At 34.2% G+C, this 16,685-nt stretch overlaps 1 protein-coding gene across 1 annotated transcript; it reads left to right on the top strand.

Moving 5' to 3' along the window:
• Positions 1-158: 158 nt before the first annotated feature.
• On the top strand, positions 159-11,535 carry LOC100374094 (sorbitol dehydrogenase-like). Its single transcript, XM_078014151.2, has 9 exons — positions 159-271; positions 1,288-1,321; positions 3,516-3,680; positions 4,160-4,319; positions 7,565-7,683; positions 7,992-8,057; positions 9,602-9,777; positions 10,041-10,162; positions 11,116-11,535. Exons 1-9 carry the CDS (start codon positions 212-214, stop codon positions 11,273-11,275), a joined length of 1,062 nt encoding a protein of 353 aa, XP_077870277.1. The 5' UTR covers positions 159-211; the 3' UTR covers positions 11,276-11,535.
• Positions 11,536-16,685: the final 5,150 nt, after the last annotated feature.

Genomic DNA, 16,685 nt, shown 5'->3' with positions numbered 1-16,685 from the left:
CTTACCCCCCCCCCCCACTAGATCCAAGACATCCACATGATGTGTATTTATTGCCGTATGATTGTCACCCTATGACGTCCTCTATGGTTGACCTGTATTCAATATTTAACTTTGAATATTGTTGACGAGGTCACGCCAGCTGATTGAGTGCAACAGTTCGCGTTCGCCGTAAGTTATCTGATTCACTCCAAACTGGAATCTCAATCGTACAATGGCAGGAGAAAGCAAAAACCTAGCTGTCCTTCTTCGCAAAAAGGGGGACCTTGAAGTGGTGAGTTTGCTATGAAAATGATAATTGCATGAAAGATAATCATAAATCCTTGACTTAAAATTGTATTTCATGTGTAAGAGCTGTGACCCTTAATTTTGTCTCAGTTAAATGCACAGCGAATTGATGTACACTGTTTGGGGTCAGACAGATTACCAAACATGTAGTAACTGCATGCATAGGGCGTTGTACTGTGACGTGAAATGTTTACATTTTGTAACAAACATGCTTAAGCTTCATAGAAAATAAAAGACAAAAGACAATGAATAAATTATTTTTATACACATTTTGACAGCACAAGAGTTATTTCACAGAGTATATGTCTGTGCTGAGTACACCTATATTTATCTACACGGAACATGTACAATTGAATTGGCTAGGTGTGACGGTTAAGGTTAGGATTAGAGGTTGGGCATACAATAGAAGCTTTTCCAACAACGTTAAAGATGCACCTTCCAGTTAAGCTTAATTTCACAACAAATTTACTTTCTGGATTAAAATAACAATGGATAACAAAAGATAGATTAACATTGTAAACAACATAAACAATAGTGTCCCATGATTCTTTGGTGCAATCCATGGGATTGAGCGGTTCCCCTTTAACTGTTTTATGTAATGTGTAGTAATACTATGAAATGTTGTTAATAATATCGGATTATAATTTTATGTTAAAAGTATAAAACTTTGTAAACAATTGGTGACGATTCGGTGCCAGGATTTAAAAACCTAAAATAGAACTGCTGAGACATGTCCATTTTTATTGATCAAACCACCAGTTGCTATAGAACTTGTAGAAGTCTATACGAAAAATAAACCTGTCCCAGACTCCAGGTTGACTTGAATGAACACGGTTGACCCAATTGACCTAATTTATGTCATAGCTTAGAAACGCACATAAACCAGTAATTGTTCATATTATATGCTGTATTATTTAATTTTTACTTACTTTGACCAACGACCGATGCACCTGTGTCATTCATAATAAAGTGAATATAGTACTGTATTCTGCTCTGTTGTAGGTAGAAGTGGAAAAACCTTCACCTGGTGAAAATGGTATGCATATTATTTATTGTTTTACACAGATATTAAATCAACATAAAAAACAAGTTAACTCCCATAACGAAATTTCAATTTGCATTGTTTTTGCGGGTCCTTTTTCTTGGACCCGGTGGAAAAAAGGTCACCAAGGTCAACAAATACCACACATTTGTTCGCTACAACAACAAAACCAACAGAACGCCATGGAGTTAACTACGACTGGATTAAGTTACACTTTAACATTCCTACAGAGTTGTGGGTATCTTTATGTAAGTTGCGTTTCCACTTTGTAAAGATGTGAAGCAACCCTTGCCTCACTATACCACTCATTTCATTTTGAAACTATTCGAGGGTCGCCTCCTGTGTGCAAACATACATGTAACTACAGTGTAACTGACCTCAAAAGAAAACAACGTCTTCTAACTTACATCGTATTCAGTGTGCATATTTACAAATCTAATTTAATTTAATTTAACCTAAGAGTCTCGATTATATATATTATGTGGTTTAATTCTCATTAGACATCTATAACAACAACACTCTGTATATATGAACCATAGGCTAGTATACATTTAAATCAAAGAAAGCTTAGAATGAATCCCTTTGTGCTGAGAGTATTGGAGACACATTACAATTAATTAAAAATTTGAGACTTGCATTTCAAACAAGAAGATAAGGAACTAATATATGTCTGCTATTTGCAATGCACAACATGAAAACAATGTGATTTATATTATCAAAATTTATAATACATACAGAAAATATATTCGCTTATTCATCCATGGTTTTTAGTCTAATTAATTAATTAGAACCGCTGTGATGAATTCAATTCAAAATCTGATTTTTTAAGATACCAGGAATAGGATAATAATAGATAAACAATATGCATGTTTATCAACATTAAACTAGTCACGTCTATGGTCTAGCTCAATGAACCAAATGAATCATTATATAAATTAAGCAATTATTATACATATATTTAGGTTTGTATATTATTTCAGGGCGCACATTTACAGAGTTTCATTGCAATGTGATGATCAATTCTAACTAAATTAGTGGAAAGCTGAAAAGTGAATTATTATGCAAATTAGGTAATTATTATAGATGTATATGAACCTAAAACTAATTAGATCATCACATTATGTTAGAGTATATATGTAGTTGAAAATTGGCTACTAGTAACTATGCAAATTAGGTATTTAATATGCACTGATTTTAACCCAAAACTAATCATATATCCGCGATATAAGTCTAAAACCTGAAAATTAACTAATTATGCAAATTAGTTGATTGATATGCACACATTCTTATCCAAAATTAATCAAGTCTCTGTATTGTTTTAGAAAATTTATTTATCAAGTTTCATTGAAAATAATTGTGTGATAGTACTAGAAATATCAAACGCTGAAATTTGATTAATTATGCAAATTAGGTAATTAATATTTCACATATCTGTCTGTCCATTGTCCTATGTATCTATGTAAGTTTCTTTGAAATGTGATGATTAGTACCTGAGATATCAGTGGGAACGTCGAAAATTGATTAATCATTATGCGCATTAGCATAAAGCATCTAAGCACCGAGTTTCTTTAAAAAACAACATACGGTTCTTGAGATATCAGTGGAACGGACGGACACACTCTCATACACACGTACACACACACAGACAGGCTAACTGCAAAGACTTCCATTGTGTGCTACGCACACGAGAGTCAAAAATTCAACCCATTAAGTGGCATTATCAACATTTGGCACCAGCAACAAAATGTTTGTGTTTTGGCTGGTCAAACTTCAACAAATCTTAACAAAAACAATATCTGAAACTGTCCAAATGAACCAAAATGATGATGAAATTTAGTATCCCAGTAACTATACAAAATATGGAAATATTTACACGGAATTTTGGGCGGGAGAATATTAGACAGTGAAAGGTGTAATATATATGATGTTACTAAAGCGGGAGAGGCGTCACCTGCGCACGCACGGGAATTGAGTCCCTAGCGACGATAACAACACACACTAAAAACGCAAAGGCTCGTGGGTAGACGCTTGTTTGTAAACAATGACACGCCATGGCCACCTGACGCATGCGCAGGTGACGACTCCCCAGCTTTAACAATAAATCCCAATAAGACTTTAGGAATTGTCTAATATTAAGTTGGAAATATATGCCTAGCGTGTTCATTATTTTATTTTTCCATAAATATAGAGGTTCTACTTGCTATTGACTCAGTGGGGATTTGCGGTACAGACGTTCACTTCTGGACTCATGGAGAAATTGGAGATTTTATCGTGAAAGCACCAATGATATTGGGACATGAATCAAGTGGAGTAGTGGCAGCCCTTGGTAAAGGGGTCAGTACTCTTAAAGTTGGTATGTTGGCAAATATTGTATTTTAATTACAAAGACTTCATATGATGTTGATGTTCAAGTAGTGAGATATGTGATGAAGATTTTACGTTTACTAAATATATGTCACAAATTACAGGTTTAATAAACACATTATCTTTATTGTATGCCACTGTACATGTAGGTGGTTTCATACCCCTATCTTACTAATTATAAGTATATCCATTGTATAGGAGATATTTCAGTAGGTGGGTGATCAGTTTCAGAAAGCGTTTTCATAACATTTCAATCTTTTCTTGGGCCTAAATTAAGTCAAATTATGTTTTTTTGGGAACTGATGAATACAATATCAAATTGTGAATAGCGTGAATGAGCAATTCGCTGTTGTCACAGTGAACAGTGTTAACTACTTAAGTGTATGCGTGTGACCAAAAAACCATTGCTTGCAGTGAAACTAAGTACGAGATTTGCTTCTGATAGACCACATATGGTATGATTTATAGGTGACAGAGTAGCCATTGAACCATCTGTACCATGTAGAAAATGTGATTACTGCAAAGGAGGAAGATACAACCTATGTCCTGATATAGTGTGTGGTTCCACACCCCCAGTGCATGGATCTCTAGCAAACTATTATTGTCATGCAGCAGATTTTTGTTATAAGTAAGTTCAAATATTTAGTTGTTCTCTTCTTTTCGAATTAATGACAAAATATCTTATTCTAAAAGCGCTGTAGTCGTCGCGCTGCGCATGTGCGAGATATATGGGTCTCATATAAACAGATGGCGACTTTGACTGTTGCGCAGATCAACGAGTACGAACTGAGAAGTTTCCAAGCTTTAATTAAGTAATTTTCATGTTATTGGATGCATCGAAGGAGTCACCGGCGGTATTCAGTGCAAGTTGCGCCCAGGTCAAACCTCATACTTGTGATTTCCATTTGAAGAGCGCTCTGGATTGTGGGAGAATCAATGTTTATCAACACAAATGTGGCACATGCGCAGCGCGACGACTACCGCGCTTTAACCGCCGCAACAACTAGTCTGGTTGAGAAAATTAGTACAGTGGGGATAAGTCATGACGGTATTAAACAGTAACTCCGCGGACAGGTTGTAATGTTACAACTCAACTGGACATTCGCGTAGTTTCGCTTACGACTCCAGTCTTGAGGTATTAATTTATCGCTGTCGATACCTAGAAAGACATTAATCTCGATGTTCCATCTAAACAACGAAAGGGTAGACAATTTCTCCCACTATTTCTGCTAAATTTGCTACAAATCAAAATGAGTATGGTCACAACTTCATTGATTGAACGGGGGCTGTTGTCGTTGAAAGTAACTTACAAACAAAGGCCAGTTCCACGGTGACGTATCGTTTGTAATGAGAAACTAATGCAGTCAACGAAATTCTTCAACAATTCGAGCCACCCAGTCACTCAATTTAGCGATACTGTTAATTTTCCAGCCCATGAAGTACTGAAAGCTAGGTCAATTACCGGCTGTGCAGGAATTCTTGTTTTCGTGTTACAAATTTATTTTCTTTGCAATTTTTCCAGATTGCGGAGCAGAGCCAGACGAGCAATGTTGACATGCCCATTTGCGTTCGGTGATACTCTATTGTACGAATATCATATTCAGTTTACCTTGCAGGCTGTGGCATGAATTAAGCAGATAAACACTAAAGTAGATTGGTCTGTCAGGGTCAACGATACCTTTAGTAGAACTACTGCATGTTGCACAGTTAATTCATGTTCCATTTACCACAGTGCTTTTTCATAGTAATCGAATACGAGTTATGCGGTACAGAAATGAGTACTTGGCTAAAATTGCACTGGCATAAAAGGACGCGCAAGGATTTCCCACAATGGTCGTGAAGTTTGTAATAACGTTAATGCCATGTTCCATTGAACTTGTTTTTCAACTGTGTAGCACGGCAGGACGTTCCTGGCAACTTGCATTAGCAATACAAAAGTAAAGGCCAACCGAGTGTTAACAAGCAGTGACTGACTAACACTTTTATATCAAATATAATTGTTGATAAGTTTGACTTTTATTTACAGAAATACGCATATCAGGGTTTCGCAAGTAACAGTTTACGTGATAGATATATGACTGGAATAACAATGGCTCTCCATGTACATACGAGTGCACAAACAAACTTTCGGCAAATGAAGATTCCTAAACATTACTTAGTTGAAGAAAGGGTATATCATTGGTCTATTTGAATAACCGTCATTTCCTCTACTATCGGGTTTACCCACTTGGCTTGGCCTGGGGAAAATACTCCAAAACATAGTAGTAGATTTGTCAGTACCGCGCGACCTCGAAGGAGTTCCTAGTATTAATGAATTGATTAATAAAGAAGATTTTTTTCTTTTCTTAAATATTCGAGTAGACGAAATCAAAAGTATCGACCCAATGGAGCAGTTGTTTAAATTGGATATTATGGACGCGTTCAAACAGATCCTAATTTATCCATTCATTTTGAATCTTCAAGGGGAAACATGGTGAACAAATGTAACTTTTACACTATATTGATGTTTGGTTTTTGATCAAGCTCCAAACTGTTTGACATACTAGCTCAGTCAGTGTGCTGGTTCATAGTCCATCCATCTTGATGACTTTTGAAAGTCACCAGAATCAGCACTGCATACAATAGCAGCTACGATATCACTATTTAGGTCGTTAAATGCATCAGCTTCAAATAAAACTACTGGGCAGACATACGTGTTAGAATTTGTAGGTATTACACTTAATTCCCAAACCATGGAAGAATCTCTGCCTTGCAATAAAATAACAAGATTGTGAATTTCATCGAAATGTGTTCAGGTGCCAAGTCCATTACTAAACTGTTGTGGGACACCTCATCAGTGATTCAGGCTAGCATTCAAAACACTTGGTCACCCGACATTTACAATCGGTGTATAACAATTTCGCGTACAGCTAGGAATGTCTTAACATTGTGCATCTTCCATTCATTAGGGTTGCCAATTATCTGTATGTATGGTAGTAGCATATTAATCATATGCAATCACTTCATTTTTAGGGTCATTCAGCAATTAATATTGCCGAATATTTGGGTACTTAGCTCAGTAATGAGCTCAACAATCCCAAAATACACAAACAACCGGTCGGACAAGTTATCAATCACCTTTTGTGGTAGCAGCCATACATCAGAATTTGTAACTCTATCGCAGTCATGGCTTCTGCATTTCAGCTTCTACTGCAATTTATTTGACTACAATTACATGAGATAGAATGTGTACACTCCACTACATACTATAACTAGAGACAACTTCCATTATTTGGACACCACAGTTATATCTGCACTGAACTCTATGGCAACAATTGTATGGGGTATGCGTGTAACCTCCGCTCAATACTATCGCCATATAATTTAATCTTGGTTAATCATCGGGCAGTGGAGGTACTTTGTTTTATGTTATTTAGATCGAATTGAAAATGGCTATTTTCTTTTTACAATGCTATTCTAAATGTACATGTCTGACATGTATGCATCTTACATCATTTCGTACATATGCACATTTATGTATTTGGTGATCAGATTTAAGATTGCCAAAAGAAGGCAATTTTACTGGTAAACAATCATTTCAGTGACAATGCTTTCTGATTTCTAATTATTTCATAGGTATTTTTGTGCAAGACATCAGCCAAATTTGACACAAGCACAACATACAATATAACATGTACATCAAATAGCACCCATGGTTCATTAAAAAGGGTTGTTTTTAAAAGCCATTCGTGTGTGTGTGTACATTTATCGTTTTGAAGTTCAACAAATAATATAGTTGGTTTCATGATAATTGAATGGTCAAATATGCAAAACAGCAATGTGGATATGAAGTAAGCACTACATAAAAAATGTGTACATTTTGTTTTATAACAGACTTCCTGATCATGTGAGTTTTGAGGAGGGCGCTCTTTTAGAGCCATTGTCTGTTGGTGTTCATGCATGCAGACGTTCAGGGGTCACCCTGGGGAGTAAATTACTTGTGTGTGGGGCTGGTGAGTTCATAAATTGTACTGCAACTTAGTCTAGCTTGAAATTGGCTTTAGTTGCCATGTCATATAAAGTTTCAAATAGAGAAATATTTAGAAAACCACTATTTCAATTAACTATTACAAGTTGTTATACAATATGAGTTGTTAGCTTGTGTTGTGCATTTGTTTCAAAAAGTAATTATGTAATAGTACTTAGTACATCTCTAATTGCAAATAATATGTGGAAATATTTCTCTAAAAAGCAATAGAAAGGTTCAGAAAAATCAATCATAATCTGTAACCACATATTTGATGATAATATTTTGTATTAGGTCCAATTGGTCTGGTGAGTTTACTGACTGCTAAAGCCATGGGTGCAGCTCAGGTCATTATCACAGGTAGGCATATACCACCATACCAATGCCATATGTGTATAATCTTCCTTTTAGATAGGATTTAGCTACTGTAAGATTGTTGTGGGAATCAGGTTTTCAATGTGCATTAATAAATGTTTTATAATACCAGGTGTTGAATAAGTATAATTAGTTTAAATAGTTAATCTACTTTTCAATGGTTGTTCAACTTGATTTCAATGACTACTACTGGTACTACTGTTTCTGAATAATCGCAATCCATGTGGAATATACACACAAAGAGCATGATAATTCTTCACAAATTCACCTACATATATATCTGTAACCAAAGTTATAGTTGGTTCAAGTAAACGTGAATACTACACTTATGATTTGTATCCTGTCTGATTAAAGATAATTTCAACTACAGTAACAACATTTTGTCCAATATTACAATATCAAAACTGATCAGACAGTTTTGCGTGGCTCAATTCGTGGATTATGATTTTCAACAACTTTTGAATAACAGTTTTGAAAAACAGACACGTTTAAAAAATACGAAATCACGTTGAAATTTAGAAGTGATAAAATTTAATAAGTAAAACTCAGGGAGTACTAAATCATTAAATTGCATACTTGGTACATCATTTTCATCAAAACAATCATTTTACGATGTTTCATAGCAAAACAAAAACACAGAATATGGGTATGATTAAGTTAGAGAAAAGACTTTCAATTTATGTGTGAATAGGTAAAATACAATTATCAACACAATTATAATCACCTTTTTTAAAACACACTGTGCAGCAAAATCAACGTTTGTTCATTAATTAAAGCCTCAAAAATTGGAACTTAACTAAATGTTAGTGAAAAAAAAAATATTTTGTGATTGATCAAACTTGTAGAAGCAAATAAATTATTTATAATAAAATTACTTTTATCTTCATTTAAGTCATTATTTATATTGTATACACTGTAATAACAATTGTGACTGTTATTGTTTTATCCACATCATTAGATGGTTATGGACTTTCATATTACTCATATTTATTGAGACTTTAGCATTACTTGTCTCCAGACCCTACTATAAATTTACTGACTATAAGTTCATTAATTATTTTTAATGTCACATCATGATCTTATTCAAAATGACCGAATAGAGTGGCCATTTTTACTTTCGAATTCATCTAAATAAAGCATTTTGTCATTCCTGTACTGCATCTCAGTTGTGCATAGACGAAATTTGTTCAAACTTTGTACATGCATTGAACTCAATGGGTTCTGTTGTTTTTTTAAGATTCGAAAATATCAACTTACGGACATTTTGTATTCAACAAATCTCGTTTCTGATTGCACTCAAATTGTATTCATCATGCCAAGCTTATTCAAGTTTTGATTCAAAATGGCTTGCTCATTTCAATTTTGACTTACTAATGAACAAACCAAAACTACTTATTACATATTGGAGCTGTGGACTTTTGTTGAGCTGCAATTTGACCAGTAGTTGACATATTAACAATTATTCAAATGAGTTCCATTCTACGTTGTATATTTACCATTACACATATTTAAAATATAAATATTTGTAGATATAGACCAGGGCAGACTGGATGTGGGCAAGCAGATAGGAGCTGATTTTACAGTGTTAGCAGACAGCGAAGATGGTCGTGAAATGGCAAAGAAAATAGAAAGTACACTAGGTTGTATGCCAGACATCTCAATTGAATGCAGTGGTGTGCCATCTAGTATCCAGACTGGGATTTATGTAAGTGGCATTATTTTGGTGATACTGGTAATTTCAGCACTTTTATTCAATACTTCAAATTTTCGCTGTTGCTTTAAGATTCCCTTTTTTATATGTTAAGAGCTATAATGATAACTGAATTGTTTAGAGACCATTTTAACTGGTAGCATACTAGCCTGAACTGGCCTCAGGCTAGTTATAATCGGTCGGAGGACAATTTGTAGTTGCTGGTGGCTGTAAATATATATATATGTATATGCATGGTTTTAATTATGTATTTCTAGGCAACAAGATCTGGTGGGGTGTTTGCTCTTGTTGGTTTAGGACCATCAGATGTGACTTTACCAATAGTGAATGCAGCTGTGCGAGAGGTCGATATCATAGGAATCTTAAGATATGCAAATTGGTGAGTCAGCTTTGCTGATTACTCAATGACGATTAATTATTGTTTTGTTCTTTATAGCTTCATTTTTGCTAACATTTTTGAATATTTTAATACATTATGGTACCTAATGAATAAACATGTGGTAAAATAATTAGAGGATATAAACAGTAAGCTCGGGTATTTGGTAGTGGATATAAAACTCCTCTGCAAGAAATTAGCCTATTTTTTGCGGGAATAATGACCTGGTGTAAAACAGTTCATTCAGTTTTGGGCAGGATCACAGGCCTTCTAGCGCCAAATGTAAGACCTTGCTTCATCCAATCAGATGACTAAATACAGATTAACCATGTTAATAGGATATATGTGCTAGGCAATTTATACTGTGACATTACCACATTTATTCATTTGGTAATTTTGTCCCAGTTTTATATATTAAAAATAACAATACATGCAATTTGTGCCCTTTAGGGTGACTAACTGATGAAATATCACTGTTGAAACACAATCAAAACTGTAATAACTGTAATTATTAAAAGGTCATACCTAAAAGATAAAACCTAGCAGCCAGACCAATCAGAAAGCAGTTTGTTGACAGGTTTATTCAATGTATTAAGCCTTGTTTATATGCTTTGATTCAACTGAAACTTAACCTTATAACTTGCAAGTTCAGTACAGAATGGTAGCACAAAGATCAATCTCTTTTCTGCCAAGCCGTCAATAAAAATCATTATCTGACAGGATTTTTTTTGAAGCTGAGTATTGTCAAAGTTGTCGCGTCAATACGATCTCTCTTCTGCTTAAAAATCAGATTTTGATGGTAAACTAGGTAAAACTTAGTGTGGAGTCCACCCATTTTGAGTGCCCTTCACGGTGCACTCAAGAATAGACCCAAACTCGTGTTTTCCTTACCATAACTTAAATTCACTTCTGACTTGGGTAAAATATAAATGACCATAAAAATTCATGTTTTTTAGCTTTCCAACTGCATTGGCAATGATTGCATCTGGTAAGGTGGATGTCAAGCCTCTGGTAACTCATCGGTTCACACTCGCTAAATCATTAGATGCCTTTGAAACTGCAAGAACTGGTGCAGGGGGAGCCATCAAAGTCATGATCAAGGTGGCAGATAAATAATGACTATAGTTTGAGGATGCTATGTAAATTTGTTGATGGGATTTTCAATCTCCAATATGGTCAATTGAGTACCTGCTTCCTTAATTCTGTTTTTCGTTTATACTAATACTGAATGGGCCACAGCTGGTAAATATAGAATAAATTTATCTTGGATGATATCATCGTTTGCACTTTGAATTCATACGTAAACATGAATTAACAGAAGTAAGACAATGTGTTAATGCATGACAAGTTAATACAATAAAAGATACTTCTATCAAGCTTAGTTATCGTCTTGACAGTTTTTTGTAGTTGAACATTTTCATAGCTCCCATTTAAATTCGTTCATTCTATATGGATGGACACGCATACAGTAATGTGACCTTTAATTCAGATTGTATACACTTGTTTCAACTAAAAGGGGCTTTATATCGATTGTGATGCTGCAGTACTTGCCACAGTGTCAACATAGTAAAAGCATCCATCGCAACAGTAAATCTTTTTTGAATACAATCTCTGTATTTATTTTTAATTTTCTTCTACCTAAGGTAAGTCAAAGAAAAAAAATGAAATTTTCATCACTTGAGGACATTTTCCCCATTCTAGATGTACGTTGAGAGCGTAGGTCATGCACGTTGATAATAATAATTCATTGAATTTTTTTATTCAGTGCCTATGGTTGTGAATAATTTAAAATATAAATACCAACTCGTTGGGAATACATCGTTACATAACAGCTATATTCAACTTGACCAGAAAAAATTGTGTTTACCAAAATTATGTGGCATTGTTATGTTATGTTACCGTTAGGAGTTAGGCTGTTTTTGTTTTGTTTTTTATTTCCGTCACTGATCAAAATTTTGAGAGTTTACTAGTAATGGGCGAACCATTAGAAAGTGGAAAAACGGATCAATAACAGAAACAAATTCTTCACGAATAAATATTTTGAAAAAAATATTTCACATTATGGAGAATGAATACAGCAATGTTGACATGACCAGGACCGTGCTGTAAAAGGATGAAAGGAAAAGCATAGTTGTAGTTAGAGCTCCTAACGTTCAAATTAAACTTTTCTGGACCTAGTTGTTGATTGCAACCTTTACTCTTATCGTATTGCTATCGTTGCTACTTTTATCTATAAAATGAGGTCCGTGACACATTTGAGTAATGTATGATGGTGACCAACCATGACGGCACAAAATGTTGCATCCTAATTGTTGCATCCTGCGTAGTCGGGTTTTCTTCTCGGCAATAGTGCGGATGTCTATGTCTATGAGTAAACATGCACTTCTTTTGTTTTTATCTGTAAATAAATTGTCACAAATATCAGACATGTTTTTTTGGTAACAAATCATAAACTGAATTGGCAATACATTATCGAATTTAATCAAGTTTAAAGACTCCTGTCTCACATTACCATATTTCATTGTCTTGTATGCAATTTGGACTATATTTGCTGCATATTTGTTACGGGGAATTAGAATAAGTGTTTTTGTAGTAAAAAAACGGTCACGCTTTTCATGAAACTATTTTCCCTACTTAATTGTACTTTTCCAGCATAATATGCTTTGTGCTAGGTTTTGAAAGACGAGACATCGATTTTTTTTATTTTACTTTCTTTATTTTTTTTCAAACTTAAAGTGTTAGATACCAAAATGTACACAAGTAAGTGCGACAATGGAAATACACTGTAAATCTTTCCTGGTTTTCATTAAAAGACATCTTTTTATATGAAAACTCACTGATACGGGGATATAAGTGCGTCATCCAATTTTATACAAGCAGTATTAACAAAATTGAGTGAAAAGTCTGGGGACTCGTGGGTGAACATTATGGTATGTATGCCAAACAGACAATCACCAAGAGTGACGTAATTCAACGCATAATGAGATGGGTCATGACATTACCTTCAGGAAATAATTGTATGTCAAACACCCACCTAAGTACAACGAGAAATCGTGGTGAGTCAAGTACCTCGTCAAGATTCGTATTCGAGCAAATTTTAAAAAAGAAGTGAAAGACTATTTAATCCACTGTAATCATCCTTAGTCATATTCCAATATGTATATATAGAGGTATACAAACATGTATCGGTGTGTAAGCAAACCATTGTAAATAAGTTTTTTCTGTCTACTTGATTGCCCTTTTTAATAAATAGCTATTTAAAAATATATTTTGATGGGAAACAGACTAGACTAGCTCTGCATGAGCTAATTTCTGTTTCCCAGCCATAGATTAATATTATTATTATTTATCAATATTTATTAGTTATTATTTATTGTTGTATTGTTATTTTTTTATGTAATCTATGGCAAATAAACATTATTATTATTATTATTAATATTGATATTTTCAATAATAAACAGCTGCTTTATTTTTCACATATTGTGCGAGTGTACATACCCTGTACCTGTCTTAGTTGAATAACCGATGGAATTAAACATGAACATCAATGATGGTGCAGCATCATACAAGAGTTAATTTCATGTCGATCTAATCATTAGATTCATTTTCTTTATAAGTAACAATATGGTATTACTACACATCTGTGAAAATTTACGTATAATTTTAACGAGCTCCTCTAGGTCTATACTAATACATAACCATTTAACTGTTATTTATTTTTAATTCTTTGCAAAATGTTGATATACCTTTCGTAAACGACGGTGTTTGAACACTATTGAACACTAGTATATGTTGCGCACGTTCATTCAACGATTGTGTTATACCATCGGAAGTGTGTGGACAGGTGGCATATTCGTTAAAGAAGCAACAACATCTTGGACCGAATGACTTTTTCAGTGTTTCTGAGAAAAAAAGGAGACCGGAAATTATCTTAAACAAACCTGAAGGTATGACGACGGATAGAAAAGTGAAAGATAAATGAAACAGAATAAATGTAGTGCATAAATGCAGATTAGAGATTGAGTGTGCGTTGGGTCGAATTTAATGATTTTTTATTTGTTCCACTATTCTTTCCATATCATAATGTTTACTTGTGAGTCTCCAGACTTTTCACTCAATTTTGTTAAAGTTGGATGTACTAGTCCATAAATGTATTTTTGTGTTTTTACAATGTGCCCAATTTTCATCAGAAAGTGATTTAATAACTACTCACAACACTTTTCCAAAAATTCTAAAACACTACTGTTTTGATAGAAAATACAGGTGTTTTTTTATATTATAATACATATGTTTTTAATTACAACAGTTTGCTTTCAATTAAAACGGTGTGTTTTAATGAAAAAACATGGGAGTGCTTGCACGATTTACAGTGTACTACAGGCGATGCGAGTTGGCGATGCCAAGGTAACATTTATTATATATATTACAATATATTGTTTTAATCCTCTGTGATTGCTACATCCCTGGGATAGGTGAAGCATTAATATGGACAGTTAATTTCACAAGTACTCGGTATATATTTTGTCATATAGAAAAACAGATGGCTGTATAACAACGATTTATTAGTTATTTTTCTGTCATTTTTATTCAGTTTAAAACATTCCGTGGCGTGGCTTACTCTACCGACGTTTCCAACTTCTATTATGACCAGAATATGATGCCTGTTGGTGATTGGCATCCACGCATGGAAGGCCTTGTTTACTATAGTAGTAAGTATGTTATATATTGTACGTCAATAATCCGGCAAAGCACTCCACTATCATTTGTAACAAAGCTTCCTATTGGTCGGTAAACTTTCTATAGCGCAACTACGTGACATACAAATTAGATATACAAATGAGTCAGTATCTCATTTAGAGAACATCGAATACCCAAGATGGAACTATTGCTTGTTCTGTTTTAATCTTATATTTATTTGAGTGAATGATATGCTGATTTACTGCAATAGTTATTAATACTATGTGCTGCTATTGCTGGATAATTACATTTTAAAACCATACATTTTATATTAGGTCGAGGTTGGGTACATGCCGATTGGACTGCCGTTCTTGCTAGACAGCTGAAGAAACACTATGGTAATATCACTCCTGCAAACACAATACGGGATCTCGTGTCTAACGTTCAGACTGGCGATACACATACTGCTATTTACGACCTTAAGAACTGAATAATGTATGAGGCAAATGGAAGAAAAGACGGCGCGTCTGGGGCCAATATGGCATTCGACAGGTAAAGCATGTGAACTCGAAAATAATTTGTCAATATAGCCTAATTCACTGTTTTTTAAGGATCTAGGAATAAAAGATTTCCTGTTTATGAAAGTGTATTATAAAAGTGCTGTTTACTTATTATATGAAATTCATAAATTGGGCTACTGCTTTTAATAGTTTAATTTAGTCATAATGTCCCATTTCTTTCAGACCGTTTGTTCGTATGGACATGAACACATTATTCGGTAGAACCAGGCCTACCGTGTGATGAGTTGTTCTCAATAGAAAACTTAATCTTATTTCAAATTTATTTTTATTTCACATTTTCTTGAACTAATTACGTACATTGTAATTACAAAGAGATGTGATTCATACGAGTTGTGTTCAATCCACCTCTGAAAAGTGCGCTATTTTATACCTTTTTCAGTCGAATTAAAACATTAATGTGTAATTTTCAGTACTGTTTCTTTTTTATATTTATATCCAAGCAAAAATATGTTTACAACTGAATACTCCTACTGCCGTTAATAATTGCTCAATATGGTCGATGATTCCACTGAATATAAGGATGATGCCATCGGGTACTGAATTTAAGAATACTATCGGGTAATAGTAGAAAGGTTCTATTGAGTAATATTATAATGATACGTCTTCTGGCCATATAAAAATGTTGCCAACAATTCCACTGGCCGGGATTCATTCACTAACGAATTCGACTTTGGAGGTCCTTGGTTAAGCTTCGCAGATGCTTTTGTTTGACCAGGCCTGCTGATATTCAAAACATGTTGCCACGGTGTAATGTAAAAGACGATACCAACGGGCAATATTATAATGATGCACTCGGGAAATACTACTTAAAACTATCTCAAAACACAAAATGTCACGTATAATAATAAGATATGACAACTCGTTCAGTAGATGCCATTTGTGGTGACCAATAGCAAAGGAAATATTATAATATTCAATATAATATTCGTTGAATAGATTCTAATTGGTGACAATGTTGGCTGACAACATAAACATTGCTTGCGCACGTGCCTCATAAAATACGTCAGCAATTATCACTAGCTGTCACGTGTTTACTTGTAGTCTTATAGTCGGTCTATGACCTCCAACCTTTTGATATACAATACAGTAAGTGCTATCCAAACAAACGAATTTGCTGACTTTGTATTTACCCCTTAACTGGGTCACAATTATATGCTCAAACGATAGATGAATAACACTTTATATATTACATTCATTGTTATATTCCAGTTTGATAAAACATTTGTTGAAACAAATGTTTCTAAAATAGTTAATATCGAGACAAGGTA

This window comes from Saccoglossus kowalevskii, chromosome 13, assembly GCF_978046115.1.
Source record: "Saccoglossus kowalevskii chromosome 13, keSacKowa6.1, whole genome shotgun sequence".
Lineage (NCBI taxonomy): Eukaryota > Metazoa > Hemichordata > Enteropneusta > Harrimaniidae > Saccoglossus > Saccoglossus kowalevskii.
The sequence above is the reverse complement of the archived record's forward strand: the minus strand, read 5'-3'. Positions and strand labels throughout refer to the sequence as shown.